Source organism: Onychostoma macrolepis, chromosome 12 (assembly GCF_012432095.1).
Source record: "Onychostoma macrolepis isolate SWU-2019 chromosome 12, ASM1243209v1, whole genome shotgun sequence".
Taxonomy (NCBI): Eukaryota; Metazoa; Chordata; class Actinopteri; order Cypriniformes; family Cyprinidae; genus Onychostoma; species Onychostoma macrolepis.
In genome coordinates this window covers 22,624,063-22,644,897 of record NC_081166.1, presented here as the reverse complement: position 1 = coordinate 22,644,897, position 20,835 = coordinate 22,624,063, and the positions used below count along the sequence as shown (strand labels likewise).

Genomic DNA, 20,835 nt, shown 5'->3' with positions numbered 1-20,835 from the left:
CCGTATGAGACCAACACAAGAGCATTTTGTCAAAATGCCGCACGTCTTACATTATAAAAAGTAAAACTGTGCAGTTATTACCTAAGGAGCTAAATAATGTTTTGACATGAATGGAGTTAGCTAATTTGTGTTACAACCTGACAAACATCCTTTTACTGTGATACATTTAGAAACCCTTCTACATACAGTGCAAGGAAACCTTGAAATACAAAGAACATCATGAAAACGGCAGTATGTTGTACACAGCCCACAGTTCCAATCTTTACCGGCACGATCGTCTCTGCAACACGTCCTTACAATATCTAAACACCGTGTCTGAATGAAACCTTGTTCACAGAGAGAAACGCGCCTTATGTGGAGAATTTCCTCGGACTTCTGACAGCGGTGCTCCGTCTCGCGCCGCGGGAAGGTCGATTCCTCTTCGTGACATTGCACAACGATTATCTGTGCTGCATTATCCGGTAAAACAAGCGAGAAATGATCTAAAGCACACTTTAACACTCGAAAGAAAGTTATCGTTTCCTTGTGCGCGCAACGAAACATTGAAGCACCATCTCCACATTCATTTCTCCCATGTGGAAATCTCTGCGAATATACCATCAATAGCGTCCTCATTGGCAGCTACATGTATGTTTACGAACTGTAATTCAACGTCCAGTAATATCAGCGATAAAATAAACAGAGAATGAATCAACAGCACACTTGAACACTCAAAAGAAAGTTACCGCTTCGTTCGACGACTCGGTGAACCGCCGGCTTTCCACATTTCTCTCCCCACGTTCGGTTTTCCCATGCTTTCACAGGTGGAAATCTATGTAAACATGCCGCGTTTAAAAAGACCAAGCACAGGAATGGAGCAGAACGCAGGGGTCTCGTTCTTAAAAGTTGAGCTGTTTTAACTTGAAAACGCTACGCGTGTGGCGAAAATCGCGTAAAGATGGCGAGACGCGATTTTTACCAGTCATGATGCATGTTTACAGAGACCAAAGGATTTGCTCAGACGGAACGCAAAAGCAGTAATGTCTTCTTAAGGCAGCTGCATGCATGTTTAGTGCTGTCCCCTTCTCCGGCTTGGCGCCGAATTCCATCTCTCCGCGCGCGCGCTCGCGCTCGCCCTCTGGAACGAGCGAACAAGCCAGCGAGGGCGCGCGCGCGCGGGGGTGTCCCTCCTCCGCAGTTTGGAGTTTGTGATGTGTCTCAGACTCCGCGAGCACCGCGCGAGAGCGAGACCTGCGGAGCGAACGCGCCGGATCCTGAAGCGACCGTTACCCTCCAACAGGCGACCTGCCTTTCTCCTTCCTGATTTCCCCCGTATTCCCTCACAGTGTTCCTCGCACTAGCGCTTTCTTTCAGCGCCGGCGCACTTTTTGGTTTATCACAGGTGCATTTGCTATCCCTTGACGTACTTTTCTCACTCACTGGGAATTTACGGACATCTGAGGACCGTGTGGATGCGCGGCTTTGGAGAGAAGCGGAGATGGAATTGTTGATTATATGCCTTTCTTTTGGGATATTGCAATGCAATTCGGTGGGAGCCGACTCCATCATTCACATCGGTAAGGAGTGAGCTGTTCAAAGCCTTTATTTGTTGCAAATGATAATGAATGCGCCATCCAGAATGAGGACTCTAAGGGAAGTGTGTTGTTGGGGTCGGCGTGAAATATCCATTGTTAATAAGCATTGAAAATAAGCATGTGCCCTGCTCATCGGGCTGAATATCAATTGAGCAGACCACTTGTGATGATAACGTCTCTCTTGTTCAGATTGCCGATAGATCCATTGCACTGACTGATGCATGGACAAGACTAATCTAATTCCAGTCTTAGCAGGTAGTTCACGAGGAACGTTTAATTGTGTAAATCACAGATTCCAGGTAAGTTGGAAAAACAGGAGGCGTCTGTCATAAAGCAGAGTAAGCCAATGTGTGTGGGTTGCTCTCCCCCTCCCATCTATAAGATTGAACTTTGTATGGAACGTGAGGGAAATCTTAATAAAGGATGCTGAAGTAAATAAATGACAAGAGGACAAATGCTTATTCTTGGCTATCCCAGGCCGTAAATGTCATCTTAACCAATCCCCTTTGCATGTGCCGGACACCCTGTGCATTCTGATTATCTCACCAAACGTGAGGAAAGAAAGATTTTGGCTCTCCAACAGCAGCAAAGAGGAGGAAGAGGGGCTGCTGGGGAGGGCGGCTGTGGCTCTATTCAGTTGTCACGAAGAACTCAGATCCAAACTCTCATTTATCGTATCGAATCAGCCGTTTCCTCATTAAAAAGAATATTTAGTGGAATCTGTGAAAATAAGCCACCGTATTTGTCGTTGGCGATTCTGCAGTAGTTTTGTCTCTGAATTCTGTTTGGCCTTCAACAGAATTACTTGTTATTCTAACCTTTTATATCAAAAACACATCGTTTCGGATTGCCAGAACAGACCCAGTGGAGTCGGTTGTCATATATTTACCTCAACTAGCTTACAAATAACAAATCAGATTTTGGCTTGTTTTATGCAATCTATGTCGTAGGTAATTTGCTGCCCAGTATATTTGACCAAGATCTTGGGGATGATTCAAGAAAACAGTTTAGATAGATCAGGCATTCACACGTTGAAATCACATGTATTGAATGCATTTGACATGTTCTGTACTGTGGTAGATACAATATGCAGAGTGAATTGATGCTATATCCCTATGCACAAAGAAATATATCTACAGGTTGTTCTCAGATAATTCAGTTTACCTACCTGTTGCATGTGTCTAGGTCAGAAAATACACTTCCATCACCACCTTTAAAAATGAGGTCTTACAACGTTTTCATCCAGCTCTTACCTTTAAGTGCAGACGAGGGCGTATCTGAGGCCGTGCAATAAGCAGGACTCAAAGGTGCACAGCGCAGGTGAAATAACAAATTCCAGCCTCTCCAGTGCCCAATACGTCCACTTTGTCACATCCGCTCATGTTATCATCCTGACCAAATTTGGCTCTGAAGGGCAAAAGAAAAATAGGGCCGTCCATTGAATGGAGAGGGTGACATGAAGTGATTTTCAGGGCGGCGTGGTGATTTACAGAGGCAATGGCCATCCAAAACTGGTAATTGGAAGGCTAGTACAGGCAGTGTGGATCAGGGCTGCTCTCACTGGCAACTGGAATGAACAGATGCGACACCCCTATTTCTGCTAAATAAGATGAACACTGCAGTGATACATCAACCAGATTCTACCTGTCTACCTGCCCATCCTATTGGGCTCCTCTAACACAGGTAGAGAAGATGGGTACATTTTGGCCAAACATAAATTAGGCCTCTCAATCTCTCTAAAACCATTTTCAGATATCATGCTTAAATTTAAATACGTTAAGCTGCCATAATACAAATTAATCTACATGCAACTTGTTGCACAGCTTTATTGTAGGTTGATTAGCACCTGCTTGGAATGTAAATGCTTAACAGTAAGGATTTTTATTCCCATTTTATGTTTTTATATTAGCTGTCTTTTAACTACTACTGCATGTAATTACCATTGTTTTGACATACTTATTGTGTTCATGTTATATTACAAAACAGATGTAGACGTAATTACTAGGTAAAACATTAATTACAGATGTGATTAAATGCTGGCATTTTTTATATTTAATATCATTACAGTGTAAAAACATATATGTACACAACAAGTGCATTTAAATCAAATTATTAATTCAGATGTTAGTACATAGTTAAAGACACTCACACTAAAGTGGGGTCCAGACTGGCTAAGTGGTAAACACTGGCAAGGGACTGGACAAAAAAAAAAAAAGTCAACACCAGTCAATTTAAATATTTTAGGTTACCCTTTTTTCTATGCTAGACAGTTGTAACATTACCTGACATAATCATCAGAATTCACCAACAATCCTTATTACTGAGCCCTGAAATGAAACAAATGCAACTTTTTTGACCCTTCTGTTATTTGTTCACCATTAATCTCATATTAAATATGTTTCATTGCTCATTATTTTATTAAACAAAAGGCGATGAGGAAATATCAGATGTATTTTTTATCTTATTTGTATCTAGTGAAACAAACAACAATCTTATTTTAGCCCTGAGCTCTCTGTAGGATGGGTTTCCATAACTCAACTGGTAGAGCATAGCGCTTGAAATGTCAAGGTCATGTGTTCAATCCGAGATAACATACACACTGATAAAAACAATAATAAGTACCTTGACTGCACTTTTAAGTGGCTTTGGATAAAAGCATCGGCCAAATGGATAAATGTAAATGTTTATAAATTAATAGGCCTGTGAGCAAGATGAGCCAAGCAAGTCAGTTGCCCTCTGTATGCAAATTAGCAATTGCTTCGGTTTCTTTGTACGCTTCAGTAAGACCCATCAGATAACGATCTGCACATGCCCGCAGGTGCCATTTTTGAGGAGAACGCAGCACGGGATGATGAGGTGTTTCAGTTGGCGATCTCTGACCTCAGCCTCAACGATGACATTTTGCAGAGCGAGAAAATCACCCACTCCATAAAATATATCGAACCCAACAACCCCTTTCAGGCAGTCCAGGAAGGTGAGTGAATCATCGTGTTATGTCTCTTGACTCTCGAACTGCATCATTCCCTGATGTCTGTGTGTACATTCTAAAAAATTTACATGCAAGTTGTTGTCTGGCAGTTTGAGTAACCCTCCAACAAGACATCACCGAGTCAAAATCACACACATCGCCAGGGTTTCTGCTTTTGTTCAGAGCGTGCTTACGGCAAGCCAAGATGTCTTGAAAATGTACGTGTGTTTGTTTAATGCCAGCATGAATGGTGACGTTTGGGTTCAAAGACTTCCACCTGAAGCTTCCCCACAGTCTGGTGTCTTCTGTGAAAGAAGAGCTAGGTGGAGGTATTGAGTCAAGCTGGATTCAATAGCAATTTTCCACATAATTGCAGTTGAGGATGAGTGCTCTGAAGCCTGAGCTTTCCGAAAGATCATTTTGAAAGGCGAGGAAAAAGAGAATGTCTTCTTTTGAATGGACTAATGGCAGTTAATGATGCCATGATTGACGGTGAAGACGATGGTGATGATGATGGCCATGATTATTTCCATTAGAAAATATCCTCCATCACAATATTCTGTGATTGGTTTTGGAAATATATCACTGGGATCAATCTAAGTGAGCTATTGACACTGGTATAGTGCAATCTTTGCTAAGGTTTTATTTGTCATTCTTCTTCCTCTGCTATTACTTGGACCTTTATCAACTAGTCTGCAATCATCAAGTACTCACTGTTTTGTCAAGTCTACGTGCAGTTTTCCACAGTTCTTTGCTTTCAGTGTAATAGGTGTCTTTCAGGTTGGTTTGGTGAGGTGTTTTATTTCCCACATGTCACCATGTCGACCTGAGGAATAACATGAGCACACTCGGAGAACATACTTATTCTGACAACACCATATGACGTTGCATATGGCACAGGGGAACTTAACTCTTTTTAATATAGCTGGTGTTAACATCTAGAATGAAACTGTCTTATTCTATGTTGATTTGTTTCGCACACCAGAGATAAACCTTCATAGCGTCTCACTGGTGCTTGAAATGTTCAGGAAATGTTCAGCTTTATTTATTTGGAGTTACCACTCAAATGTTCAAAATTTTTTGCTACTAGACATCTGTTTTTGCGATTATCTGGCAATATCCGGATATGTGTGCTCTTCTGCATGAATGTGTTGTCATGGTGGTGTGGTTGAAATGCAGGGCAGTGTGTAAGTACCTAAGCACAGTGATACTGTGCTCTCTTGACTGAATGCCCTGTTGATTTTGGCTCTGTGAATAGATTCCAGGCCATTCAAGACAGCCAATGGAGTTCTTTTTAGTGGTCACAGTTGCCATCTCAAAATGGTAACAGTAGACCACATTGTGTGCTGAGATGTGTTGGAGGAAAGCATTGGGCCTCGTTTTATTAAGCAGCAGAGCGACTTTTTCATTCTGTGGTATTAAAGGGTGACTCTTAAGAAACCTGTCAAGCATGTGTCTGGATCACCAAATTAGCAGAGAGAAATATCACCACAATGAAAACACTTTTAATGGTCCTATAACACACAAAATAGCACTTATGCGTTTATATGCAATACTGGAAAGAAAGCTTTCAGTCAGCATGGACATATTCAGTTGATCAAAAGTGTGTTACAAATGATTTCAAATAAATGAATACATTCTCAAATAAATTATTTTTTTTCATATAAATGTTGATGTAATGTAAATAATGCAAATTTCTATTCAAAAGGAGTAAAGGAATAGTCCACCCCAAAATATTTAATAATAATAATAATAATAATAATGTTTATGTTAAACACACATACACACATGCACACACACACACACACACAATATATTTTGAAGAATGTTGGTAATCAAACATTTAAAAAATAATAATAAAAAAAAATAAAAAAATAACTCATGCATACAACTCATACTCATCATTGGTATTAATGATGATTTTCATTGGACTCTCAAAAATGACCACGCTAACCACTGTAACACACATTAACACATATTACCATTTTTGTTGCATTTGGGATGAAATATGATTCAGACATGCTTTCCTGAGATCCACTTTTGTAATTTTTACCTCGAGAAAGTAACATTATTATTGAATTTTCACTCCTTAAGATTTTACTTTCTGTGTGCTCAATACAGAATAATGTGATGTAGTCAAATAGCCTATTAGTGAATCATCAGCTGGTATGACTATGTGCTTCACATCAATAATACAGGAAATTCCTGTGAATTGTTCATTACATCGCTGCCTATTGCCTGATTCTATTGCCTGAAGTTGATCTTAGATTAATACTTTAACCCTTTTCAAATTTTTATTACTTGCCGCGTGTGTATTTATAATTGACAAATGTGTTATGCTTTCATGCCGTATCCTCTGGCTCTCATTTTATACTCAACACCAAGTGTAAAACCTACTAACAAATGGAGATGGTGTAATGAAACCCACTAGATGAATCCCACAAGGTTTTTCATGGTGTCAATAAAGATTTGGAGCTTAACCTAAACTGCCTGCTCTCACAAAAAAAGTGTGAAATGCCCCCAAACCTCTCTAATCTCCCTAAATGCAGCAGGACCTTTTATTTATTATAGCATAGATACTGTTTTCATAGTCTTTCTTTCTTTGTAATAGCACTCCAATTGCTTTATTATTGGAAAAGCAATAGTGTGGACATATATCTTCTTTATATCTTCTGATTTGTGTCACAACCACATCCAAATATGGTTGTGGCTCAGTTGCTTAAAGGAATAGTTCAACCAAAAATTAAAATTTACTGAAAAGATTCTTACCCTCGGGCTATTCAAGATGTCTTCATCGGAACAAATTTGGAGAAATTTAGCATTACATCACTTGCTCACCAATGGTTCTTCTGCAATGAGCAGGTGCCGTCAGAATGAGAGTCCAAACAGCTGATAAAAGTACAACTCCAGTCCATTAATTAACATCTTATAAAGCAAAAACCTGCATGTTTTGAAATCTATCATTTAGATGTTTTTAACTTTGAACCATTGCTTCTGCTTAAAATACAATTCCTCTATCCATAATATTGCTTTCTCCAGTGAAAAAGTCATCTAATCTAAATCAGAATAGAAATATGCACAGTCCAAAATGTTCTATACAAATTTGACAGTGGATTTTGATGTGAGAGAATAATAGGAGATAGACTTTTTCTGAAATAAGTGTTATTATGGATTATGCAGTTGTATTTTGGCCAGAAGAATGTCTTAATGATGGCTTTATTTCTTACAAATAAGCAACTTTTCACTTTCACAAGACTAATCGGTGAGTTAATTGATTGACTGGAGTCGTTTGGATTACTTGTGGATTATTGTGTTGTTTTTATCAGCTGTTTGGACTCTCATTCTGACGGCACCCATTCACTGAGGATCCATTGGTGAGCAAGTGATGTAATGCTACATTTCTCCAAATCTGTTCTGATGGAGAAACAAATTCATCTACCTCTCAAATGGCCTGAGGCTGAGAACTTTTTCTGCACATTTTCATTTTTTGGGTGAACTGTTTTTTAATGTCATTCTTTCACATGTTTGATTGCTTCCTGGGGTGACTTACAGACAATTCAGTTGAAATAATCCATTTACTGTGTACATAATCAAATTATCCAACTAGTTGTCAAAGACATAATTAAAAGCAGACCAGACAGCTCTATCTCTATTCATCTGGTCCGGTGAAAGTAAGTCATATGGAAACAGGTACCTGTCTTTAATCATTCACAAATTTTAAAAACCTTCTCTCTCTACAACTGTTGCTCCCACCAGCCTTAAGGGCTGAGGGAAACCCTTAACACACAAGAAAAAGAAAAACAGCCAAATGGTTTAAGCTGTCGGCAACCATTGCTTGAAGCCATGAGTTCAGAGTTGCAATGGTTTTTAAGGAAATCACTCCTACATTTAAGTGCAGCTGCCACTTACAAAACTGTGCACTTTTTATGTTATAGGATTATTAGAGGGCCAGCTTATTGCTTCTCAATCTTGGACTTTGCCATAATTATTTTTTTCTTTATACAAATTCAATAAATGGTGGTTATTCTGAGACTGAGGTGCCCCTTTTATTTCTGCTAACCAGCACAAATACAACTAACATGCAATATGCTCCTGTGACTATGAAAGACATAATGTTTTACCTAGTTTCTTTATGTAAGCTTTTATATTGGAATATTTAGCAAACAATTATGCAGAGAGCAGATTTAATAATAAGGCATATATGCCCTCATTTACTAAAGGTTAGTGAGAATAAAAACAAGTTCAAATGTATTATTATGCTATTTTTAATTATGATATTGTTATTGTGGCAAAATGTAAACTTGTAAACAGACAATACATTAGACATACACCATATTAATCCTGTAAATCTGACTGTATCATATCGGATGCAAATCTTCAAAACTTTGTTGAAGAAACCTGCTATATACTGTATACATTCTTCTACATTCTTCTGTCATCTGATTTGTTTATACTTTGTAGCAAGTAAAAGGCATTTTAGTTGATTGTAACATTTCAAGATGAACACTTATTGGATTAAAGCAACTGATAATTATACATCAGGTTTTGAAGAATGTTTATTTAGGGCCCGAGCACCGGTGGTGCAATGACCCTATTGGAATTGCTCAGAATCGTCTTCTTCTTCTTCTTCTTGTTCTTCTTCTTCTTCTTCTCCAAAATGAATCACATTTTTGAGGGCCTAAACATGCTCAAAAACTCATGAAACTTTGCACACATGCCAGAAGTGGCGAAAATCTGATATGGGTTTCAGAAGTGGGGATCTTAGAGATTTAAACAGTTCAACACCAAATTTGGTCAGTGTAATCTAAAGCCCTTTGTAATGTTAAATTGCGAAGATCTGTTGTTATAATTCCGGCATACAAGGCATACAATCTGCCCCAAACTTCACATGTTTGATAAGAGTCCTGTCCTGAACACATGCCCATGACCATATTCAGATATAGCCATAGCGACACCTGCTGGCAACAGGAAGTGGCATGTTTTACGCTCTAGCGAACACCTCATGCATATTTGATGACATCGACATTATATTTGGTCAGTCTGATCTGAAAGCCTTTGCGATGTTAAATTTCGAAAATCTTGATATTTCATTGAAGGGCATGTCCGTGGCGGCGTGACAAATTTCGTTGTCTCGCCATGGAAATAGAAGCTGTTGTAACTCAGTCATACAATGTCCGATCTGCTTCAAACTTCACATGTTCGATAAGAGTCCTGGCCTGAACACATCTAAAGGCCAAGATTTCATTATAATCATAGCACACCACCTGCTGGCAACAGGAAATGACTTGTTTTACACTAACTTAAACATGCAATGTCCAATCTGCACCAAACTTCACATGGTTGGTAAGGCCTGAAGACATCTAAAGGCCAACATTCATTTATAATCATAGTGCCACCTGTTGATAACAGGAAATGTCATACTTTACACTAACTAAAACATACCATGTTCAATCTGCCCCAAACTTCATATGTTTGATAAAAGCTGAAGACATCTACATGCCAATATCCAATAGCGCCACCACCTGGTAGCAGGAAGTTTGGCACATATAAATGACTTTGACATATTCTTTCTATATTTACCACTTTAAATGCATATTGCCCACCGTTCGCTGTCTTCCTAAAGCCATTCAGTGGTGATGAGCCCAGGTGTGAGTACGCTTTCAACTCTGCTTGCAGCTTTAATTATCTTATTGCATTGCACTGCATTATGGTATGCATTATACCCTCCCCACCCCCCACACGATAAAAACTACAGAGCTTTGATCATAAAACTAAGCATTTAATCATCATCTTACTAAGACATATTATTGGGAGATATAGAATTATAGCTGGTATTTACATGCATTAGTAGCCTTTTATTCTGTTATAAAGATCTCATTTATTTGCATTACAAGCTATCAGAATTTCATCTCACTTTTTGGCCATATAAAAATCACCAACTGCACCAAATTACATATGTTCAGTTTGGGTCTCTGAATAAAATTGAAGTGTTTTTCATCCTTGAATATGAGCTCCATATTCTCCTGTTGAATACTATAAAGCCTGATGTGTCAAATATGATGTTCTTTTTTAAAACACTGCTATTGACTTAGCGTGTGAATAACACTGTTTTTGTGAATTATTAATTCAGATGATATCATCCTCTGCAATCTCTGTGAAACATCTTATGGGTGTTACACTTGCATATTCCGATCAATCGCTCAACACAGATAGTGGCTGATAGCTCATACTAATAGCAGGGGTTGATATCATGTGTCTTGCCATGGATGCTCAGAGAGGGCAGATCTCTCTAAACATTCATGTTGGCTTCCCTGCTGTACTTGCCCATGCTTCTGAGATGACTTGCACAGCTCCAGTGGAGTTGTAATGGAGTTATTTGGATGCCACTGAGAAAGACGAGTCCTTGGACCTTTCTCTCCATTAGGAGATGCTAATGTTAGAGGTTTGAGAAATGACCTGCACATATATTTTTGGCCTGTACTGCTCAGGTTTAAACCATTCTTTGTGCAGACATCAGCATGAGTGTGTAGGATGCATACAAATGAAGGAGAAGTGTGTATTCACACACACACACATCAACAGCCCACACACACTTGAGACAAACTAACATATGGACCCTTATTCTGGGCTGTGTGGGCCGAGCATCAATCCTCCACTGACCATAGAGAGAATGACACTGGATGGCTGCTGGCCTGTTTTAGTGAGGGTCCCTGATTCTGTGATTCACTCTTGAAATAAATTGCCCAGTATGGGACCTTAAATGCACTTTCAACACAAATAAATGAGGTTAATTACCTTCTTACCAAGGCTAGCCATTTGACTGCCACACAATGTCCCTGTAAAAACAACATATTTGTACACCCTGGGCAGCACCCTGCGTATTTCTGTGAGTAGAATGTTTTCATGCCTAACTGGATTATTCATGCAGAAACATAATTTGAATTTGTCTGTCATTTGCAGATATTGCCTTCATTACTTGGCTCAGTTCTGTGTTTGAAAGCTGGCTGATTAAGACATTTCTAATCGCTGTCAGAAGCTCTCCACATGGATCACTCACAATTACTGTGATTTTGCCAAGTAGGACATGTTCCTGGATCAACATCTTTATCGGTCCTTGAACAGCTTTCCTAGAGATCAACAAAGATGATTAAATTATGTTAGGTGTTTATATATATATATATATATATATATATATATATATATGTAGAAAGAATGAAATATGGTAATTTCTATATTACTATGAAAAAAAGTTGCACTTAATGCTATGTCAATTTGCTACTGACGGTTAAAATTTAATGCTACTTTAATGTTTCCAGACTCTGAAGATGAGAAGAGAAATTATTCTAATTATAAAGTCTTTACAAATAAAAGGTGAATTAAAATCATTGTAAATTTACAACGTTGCTTTATTTTATACCGTCAGCAAAACATTGTAAATCTATCCTCAATATTCAGTTTCTCACCCAACTCATGTTACTACTCTGTTTGTTTATGATTGGAATATTCCTACCGGAATTGACAAAAGGTTTTGGTTCTGGAACGCATCCTTTTCTGTCAAAATCACTGTGATTTTAAAATGAACCAAAACCATTTCTAAACCCAAGAACGTTTTCTTTTTCCTTTTGAGTATCAGCAGAAATGCCTCCAGATGTACCTTTAACTATTTTAAAATATCCTGATGCATCCTTTCTGTCAAAATCACGGTGACCTCCGCTTTAAAATGAACCAAATCCGCTGCAGGACACAAGCACGTTTTCTTTTTCATTTTGAGCATTATCAGAAACGCCTGCAGTTGTACCTGTAACTACATTATAAAACCGTTATGGATAGGATTTACAATAAATACAACTAAAATTGAGAGAACACTTGCTTTTTGCTTTTTTGCAACGTTATCATGGCAAAGTGAAAAATAGAATCTAGAATCCAGCAATAGTAGCATCTGCATTCCTCTAGCCCAAGCAGTAGAACATAGTGCTAGCAACACCAAGGTCATGGGTTTCATTCCCAAGGAATGCATTAACTGATAAAAAAATGTATACCACCTTAAAAATGCAATGCATGTTGCTTTGGATAAAAGAGTCTGCCAAATGCATAAATGTAAATAGTATCCAAAGCCTGAGCTTAGCATCGCTCTCTTCATGTGTTCTCTCTGAAGATGAAACGCAGCAGAGATGCAGAGGGATGCACAGGATCATGGCATCAGGAGATTGAGCTCTCTCTCCTGAGCAATTGAACTGCGTCCCTACACCGTTACAGTCAGTGGTGGCTGACACTTCATGTGAAAGATGTCCATTGCATGGGAGAGGAAACAATGCGGGGAATTAATCAGGCTATGAAGGATTCACTGATCCATATACGACGGCTAGAGTTTAAACAGCCAGAAGCATCTCTGAGGAAGGGATAAACATCTGAAAGTGCAAGCCTAGGCCTATCTGAAGAGAAATATACTGTTATGGCTGTGCCACGGTTTCATCCATTAGCCCAGACGGCGCTTCGAAGCCGAGTTGCCGAGATAATTAATTTGCTAACTTTTCCCAGTTTCCATTGCAGTGCATCTAATCTGTGTGCAGTACAGCTTTATAATGGAAAGACAGCATGTCAGGCATGGTACCTGATAAAACACTTCTGTGAGAAAAGGCTGATGGCTCTTTAGGTAGCACTGAGGCACAATTTTGAGAACTTGATATGTGAGACTTAACTTGGACTTTATCACCATTTCTTGCGAATTGACTCAGACTCGACCTGTTGACCTGAGACAAATCGCTTTTTCGGGGAGTAAGCTTCACCTTTTCTTTGTTTAAATGGATCCAGTGTGTAGTGATTTGTTGAGAGAGCTTCAAATGTGTTTAGATAAAAAATCCGATCAGCCTGTGATGTCACTGAAAGCAACTCTTTGCCATCCGCCTGTGTGAAGATAAGAACGTTAATCATGTCTGGACCTGTTTGATAGCAACTACTGTAGCTGATTTAGTGACTTTGATCACTAGATCAAGAAACTGTTCAGGCCCCTAGTGAATAATATTTCTAAAAAAGAAATTACTAGTGGCATCTATGATGACATGCTGTCTGGCTTCAACAATGGCTGCTTTCCTATATTTAGTTTGTTGCCAAAAATGTTATGTTTTCAGTTAGTTGAAGTTTCAAACAAAGTAATAAGCCACAAGAGGCCAGTAAAAGTGGTTTTACTTTGAAGCTGTGTTGATAGAGCTATATATCAATTGTTTTCTCACAATATTGCATGTATACTTTATATATTGTATTGATATCATTTATTTATTGCTTATTTATTGCTTATTCATAGAATTTGGGATAAGGCCATTGCAAACTGAGTTTGAAATTGTCGCATATTGAAAACTAAATAAAACTTCACGTTGTGTCAATCATGTTTACACACTGCCTACGAAACTTTCGTACGTCATAAAAAAAAAAAAATTTTTTTTAAAAAATCGGATTGGATTTCAGAGCTACCGTACAAGCGAACGTCAAAATCCAGAATGGCAATTGTCAAGTTCATCCACTTCGTATCGCAGCACAACTCACTGTAAAGATCCTTGCACACTGAGTTAACAGAAATTGGTGGTCTTCTTTTTAATATGTGGCACTAGTATCGCTAGCAAAGCATCAAACTGAGCCACTGACATCCTGAAGTAGACTTTGAATCGCACATGATAATCCCACTGCTCCTTAATAAAGGAGGGGGAACTCTCCTTCCTCTCGATATCTCTGGATTGGATGGACCCAATATTTCCTTTCTTTTTCTCTTTTTAAGTTGCGAGAGGACAACAAAATCTTTCTCACTGCTTGAGAACTCCATTTAGTACTGTTTTGCAAATTTTTTCTCAACTGATTAATTAATACGCATCGGACTCAGTGTGCAAGCTTTCTGTGCATGACAAATTTTTAGGATGACGAATAAGAAAAAACACATATGAAAATTTCAGACTCAGTGTGCAAGGATCTTTAGGGTTAGGTGTATGTGTTAATAGCTGGATTCTTCTTGAAAAACTACACTACCCATAATCCTAAGGAGAGCTCCACCAATCAGGGAAGCAGTTTTCATCAATAACTGCAAATCACAGCTATGCTCCCACAACCATTTTTGATTTGAATACATCATTTACATTGCTATATACATTTAGTAGTTCATTCACATAGAATATGTTAGTGTACATTCTCTCTTGTTTTGCACCTTATATTTTCAATAATGTTAGCTTCAAATCAAAGTTTTAAAAGTCAGTTTTGAAGTCCCAGTTTAAAGATTTAAAGATAATCTGCCCAAATAAAGTCACATTGTTTATAAACATGACTAATAAGGAATACATTAAATTACATTCTCAAGTAAAAAAAAAAAAAAAAAAACTCCCCCTCCCCCACAAAACCACACTTAAAAGACCAGAGGGACAGTAGGGGAGATGACGTGACCCTTCGGCGGCAATAATGATGTTTGACTTTCCTCAAAAGGTGGAGGATTTAGGCTACTGTCTCCGTCCTCTCAGCTTAACGAGGGAAAATTAACGATGAGGTCTGTGGTGATCCTAACTGCCCTGAAGAGGACAATAACAAGGTGGCCATGGACACTTGTTAATTTCTTTTTGGAATCTTGCCCCTGTCCTGTACGTTCGTCCGCTGATTGGTAAATAATAATGATTTATTTTTATTTATTATTATTATTATTCTTTGGGCTGATGGAGAGCAGGTTCAATCACTATGCTTTTGGCTCAGTGGGCCTTTTGGGGACATGTCTTGCATTGACGTGGACTGGTCACACATCAACATTTGTTTCTACTGTTTATGCAGACCTACACTCTATGTGCGGTCTGCTTTGGTTTTTATACACAGTTGTTTGTCATTCCTTGTTTTTGCTTTTTTTCTATGCCCTTCAACAGACATCAGTACTTTTATTTATTCTGCTTTTCTTTTTAAAGAACTATGCATCTAGGTGGATTGGTATCCAGGATACATACTGGCAGTATGGCATTGCTTTTGTTTATCTTCACTTAGACAGAATCTTGGCATTGCAAGCACACAATGCATTTTCTGAATATATTATCATTGAATGTGAATGGCCTAAATTCTCCTATTAAGCGTACGGATATTAGATATTAGAATATTTGCACCGTAAATTGATTTCCTGTGCCCTGATACAAGAGTCTCAGTTAAAACAATGCGATGTGGCACATTTTCAAAACAAGTATTACAGACTGGCATCCTTCTCTTGTGCTCCTAATAAAACTAAGGGGGTGCTTATCTTAGTTGATAGGAAGTTACATATAACTATTGAACATACCGGGAATGATGATGAAGGTAGATTTGTTTTTATACTCTGTAAAATACATAATGACAGGTTAGCACTGGTCTTCATTTACTGCCCGAATGAGGCAGACAGTGCATTTTTCACAAATATTTCCAATATATTACTTGAGCAGATGGATTGTCCTTTAGTGATGGGTGGTGATTTTAATGCTGTTTTAAAGCTAACCCATCCTCTAAGTTATTGAATAAATTTATCACTGAACTTAATGTAATCGATCTTTGGAGAATCCAGAATACTACATCTAAGGACTTCCTTTTTCTTTTTTTTCTTTTTTTTTTGTAGAAAGGGTGGAATGTCTGATGGGAGGACCTTTCAAATTTTGTAGTAACACACCTTTATGGCACAACTTTATTTTTTTATGTTGAAATTGGCCATCTGTCCAGCCCTCTTGGTCTACATTGGGCAGAAACACATGCGGTGACTTATATGATAACTAGGGACTCTGCTCACTTCAAGAACTAAGTTTTGTTTACCAGCATCATCATATTTTGTCTTTTTTCAGTTACATTCTGCTCTCAAGGCCTATGGAATTCCTTGGGTATCCCATATTTCCTCTTATCCTTATCCTATTGGATCGCACCACCCTCCGGTCGGCCATCTGTTTCTCTAATATATAGTAAACTTAATGATCACGCTGCAAAGTCTCTTTCTATTAAATCTATCTGGAATCGTGAATTAGCAGATTTTGATTTATCGGTCGACTGGGAGAGTGTGTGGTCTAATCTAATCTTAACTTTTAAAAACTTGGCTCATCGTCTTATGCATTTCAAAGTCATCCATTGAGCATACAAAACTCCTTACAATATGTTTAAAATGCAACTGCAATCGACCTATAACTGTAACACTGTAGCAGCAGGTACTTTTCTCCACACGTTTTGGGAATGTTCAATTGTTGTCAATCTATTGACTCATGTGAATTCTGTTTTGTCCTTTTTGCTGCAAATTTAAATTTAAATTGTTATGGTGTGTCTGTTGGTTCCCCCCTCCCTGTTGTTTGTTTGTGTGGATGTTGTTTTGTTGATTTAAAAAAAATAAATAAAAAGTTGATAAAAAATAAATAAATAAATACCAGAGGGACAGGAATCTCAGGCCCTTTTCAGAGGGTGTGTCGGGTAAAAGGTTCTCAGAGGGACCATAGCTTTTATTGAGAGCCTCTTCTTGATGTATGATTCCACTCTGGACTAAACACCCTTAAAAGTCAGGGGGATGCAACATCACCCCTGTGGGATGCCCTGTTCTCCAAGCAGCAAGAAAAAAATCAAATAAAATCTAACTAAAGTAAGAAATGCTAAATATTGCAGAAGATAGCTATTTTAACTGACTTCTTCTAAGAAAATGTTACTTAATAAGTTAGGTGCTGACCGTACAACCCTAGTAACACAAGAATTTGTCATAAAGGTTATAAAAGATTTTTCGGTCCCACTTTATATTAGGTGGCCTTAACTTCTATGTACTTACATTTAAATTAATTATTTGGTACAATGCACTTATTGTGTACATACATGTTTTCACATTGTACTTATAGTTTTAAAAATACCTATATATAGTTACATCTGTAATTCATTTCTGTAATTACATTTATAATTACACTGTTGACCCATCCCTTACACCTAAACCCACCCTTAAACCTACCCAGACCACCAAACCTGTCCCTAACCTTACCCGTATCCCACCTCAAAACAGCAAAAGTGTTTTGCAATACAATATGAACACAATAATTACATTGTACTTATTTTTTGATGTAAGTACATAGTAGTTAAGGCCACCTAATATAAAGTGTGACCGATTTTTCATATTTTGTGACACTTAATTCAAGATAATGTTAACACTACAGCTTCATTAGTCCTGATTTCTGCCAACACTTGCTCGACTGGTAGCAGGTAAGGGAAAATAGAATCCATCCATTTTTATAGTAGTGAAACCATGTGATTTAAATCTTTAAAAATAGACTTAAGAACTCTAAATAACCTATGGATTAGGCTGAGCTTCATTTTCCATAATATCTCATTTATCTGACTCTGAATTGCATGCATAGCAAATTCCATTCACTGTACTTTTTAGTTTTACTTTTTGTTACTGTACTTTTAGTTCATTTACATTTACATGCAAATAATTTACATGTAGTTAATTAATGTTAACAAATAACCTTATTGTATAAGCTTAATATATAAACTAAAGCAGTCCCTCATTGAATCTTGCTAGCCACATATAATCCATGCTTATGCTTCTTAACTGATTTTGTTTTCATAATTAACAGATTAATGCTGATTTTATAGCTATATGTCAGGGTGTTCGGTATGGTTATGGTTGACTATAGGGGCCAAAGGTGTCCCATTATATGTTCCACCAATCAACAAAATCCTGAACGCCGTAAATGTAGAACAGCTATAATGCTAATCTTAACATCCAAACACATATACCACCACATTTAGCCATAATAAGAGTGAGAAAGATGAGCTCTGTCAAATAAGTGAAAGTGACGGCAAACACAACAAACAGTATAAATAAAATAAGCAAACAGTTCAACAATCATTATCGCAGCATAATTTATTCATGCTGCAGTGCACTGCTGGGAACTCCAGTACCGTATCTATTAGCACGGCTTGTGGATATCATCGTATTATTATCCACAAATTGCACACCTTGCTCAAATATCCTCACACTTGACAGGAAGAAAATAATGAAAAAGCATACTTAATGACTATTTGAGTCTTTGGTGTGCTTGCTGTTTAATGTTTGCATGGCAGAAACAGAGTCTGTCAAGGCATAAGGCTTGTCAAACTGTCTTATGCATAATATGGGGAAGGAAAGAAAAACTGACAGCATACTGATAAGATACAGCTTAAATGTACTGTAAGTCACTTTGGATAAAAGCATATGTCAAATGCGTACATGTAAATGTAATGTATGTCGAGATGTAAATTGAAAATATGAATTTGCAAAGCATTTCTGCAAATCTGTTACACTGCAAAATATTTTTATCATTCAAAATCTTTGTTTCCTTCCATTTAACTTGTCACAGGAAAGTATGCAATTTTAATTTGGTTTTCTTCAAAATAAGCAAATTCCATAGTACCGTAGTCTAAAATGTGCAATGCACTTTTCACTGTGCGTTGTTACTCAAAATGTAATTCAATTTTAGATTAATTACACTTAAGTTTGCAGTGTTTTACAATGTGATTGTTTTTGTAGCACTTTCTCTTAAAAAAGAAAGAAAGCCCTTTCAGTGGTTTTATGTCCAAATTACTATCGTAACCTCGGTTCCCTGAGATATGGGAACGAGTACTGCAGCGACACTGCACGTCCATTGGTTCGATTTTATTGCACTGCACGAACCAATGGACGTGCAGTTTCACTGCGTGATTGAAAAGGCTTCAGTTGAAGAGGAAAAAAGGAGTTTTTCCCTTACAGCGTCTTACAGACGCAGTACTCGTTCCCATATCTCAGGGAACCGAGCCTATGGCTGTGTAGCCCGCCATAGCCCACCAAAATGGCGCTTCGCCGCCACATCTCAGATTTCTTCGAATGAAGTGACTGAGGCGTGCAGCTCTTAGACGCCAGCACTAACAGCAGGGCGGTTGTAAATGAGAGTGATCTGAGGCTCGTGGATTGCAATGGTTCAAACGGGGGGCCTTTCAAGGCCCTTAGTACGGTTGGTAAGTCCCAAGGTGGAACTGTACGAGGACGCGGGGGGTTAATTCTCCTGGCACCTCATATAAACTGGACCACCGCACTATTCCTGCCCAACGATCGGTCAGCAACAGGGGCATGGAAGGCCGCTATGGCTGCTGCATAAACTTTTATGGTGGATGGGGAACGCTGTTTATCCAGCATCTCCTGCAGAAACGAAATAACCACTTATACATCAGAGGTAACCGGATCTAAGTTGCGGTCTCGGCACCAAGCTGAGAAAATAGACCATTTCAGAGCATAGAGGCATCTGGTAGACGGGGCTTTAGCTTCTGCCATAGTGTTTAAGACACGCTCTGGGAGGTCAAAAGGCTCCCGTTGAGCGGCCACACATGCAGGGCCCATAACTCGGGCCGTGGATGCCACAGCGTGCCGTTCGCTTGAGAGAGGAGGTCCCGTCTCTAGGGAATGGGCCACGGGGCTGCTTCGAGCAGCTGGAATAACTCCCACACCCACAGCTGGTTCCTCCAGAGGGGGGCTATTAGAAGAAGCCTGTGCCGTTGTTCCCCGACTCATCTGAGTACTTGCGGTAGCAGAGCGATTGGAGGGAACGCATAGATCGGGAGGCTGGGCCACTCGTGCGCCAGGGCATCCGTGCTCTTCATGAAATAGATTGGGCAATGAGAATTGTCTTCGGGGGCGAAGAGGTCTACTCGAGCTCTGCCAAAGACTTCCCAGATTTTCTGAACCGCGAGCGGGTGGAGCTTCCATTCTTCTGAGGAGATGTTGTTCCTTGACAACATGTCCGCTCCTTGGTTCATCTTGCATGTGTCGCCTTCAGTGAGCGCAGATTGGTCTGAGCCCAAACAAGAAGTTTCCTTTGCCAGCGGGCAGAGGAGCTTCGAGACGAGGCCGCCCTGGTGATTTATGTATGACACCACGGACCTGCTGTCTGAGCGTATTAGTCCGGCAGGAAGAATTGACAGGCACGGCTCACTGCCAGCATCTCTAGGCAGTTGATGTGCAAACTCCTCTTCGGACCAAAGACCCAAGGTCGGTTTGCCCTTGCACAGTGCTTCCCAACCCTTGTTGGAAGCTTCTGTCGTGACAACCTTCCTTCTGTGCGCCGTGTCTAAGATCACACCTTGCTTCAGCCAGAGGGGGTCCCTCCAACGGGTCAAGGCTGATACACAGGCCCGAGTCACCGTTATGCGATGGCGTGATGCCAAGCCGCAGATGGAACCCTCTGCTTCAGCCAGAACTGGATGGGCCGCATGTGAAGCAGGACCAACTGAAGTACTGGTGAAGCTGTTGCCATAAGGCCCAGCATTTTCTGGAAAGCCTTGGAC

The 20,835-nt window shown here is 39.1% G+C and overlaps 1 protein-coding gene across 1 annotated transcript in view; it reads left to right on the top strand.

The window, feature by feature from the left end:
* The first annotated feature begins 1,190 nt into the window (after positions 1–1,190).
* Positions 1,191–20,835, top strand: part of grid1b (glutamate receptor, ionotropic, delta 1b) — a 477,059-nt gene continuing 457,414 nt past the window's right edge. The window contains exons 1-2 of the mRNA XM_058794196.1: positions 1,191–1,556; positions 4,393–4,548. Coding sequence (XP_058650179.1) covers positions 1,478–1,556; positions 4,393–4,548 — 235 coding nt within the window. The 5' untranslated portion in view covers positions 1,191–1,477. The remainder of the gene's footprint in view (positions 1,557–4,392; positions 4,549–20,835) is intronic.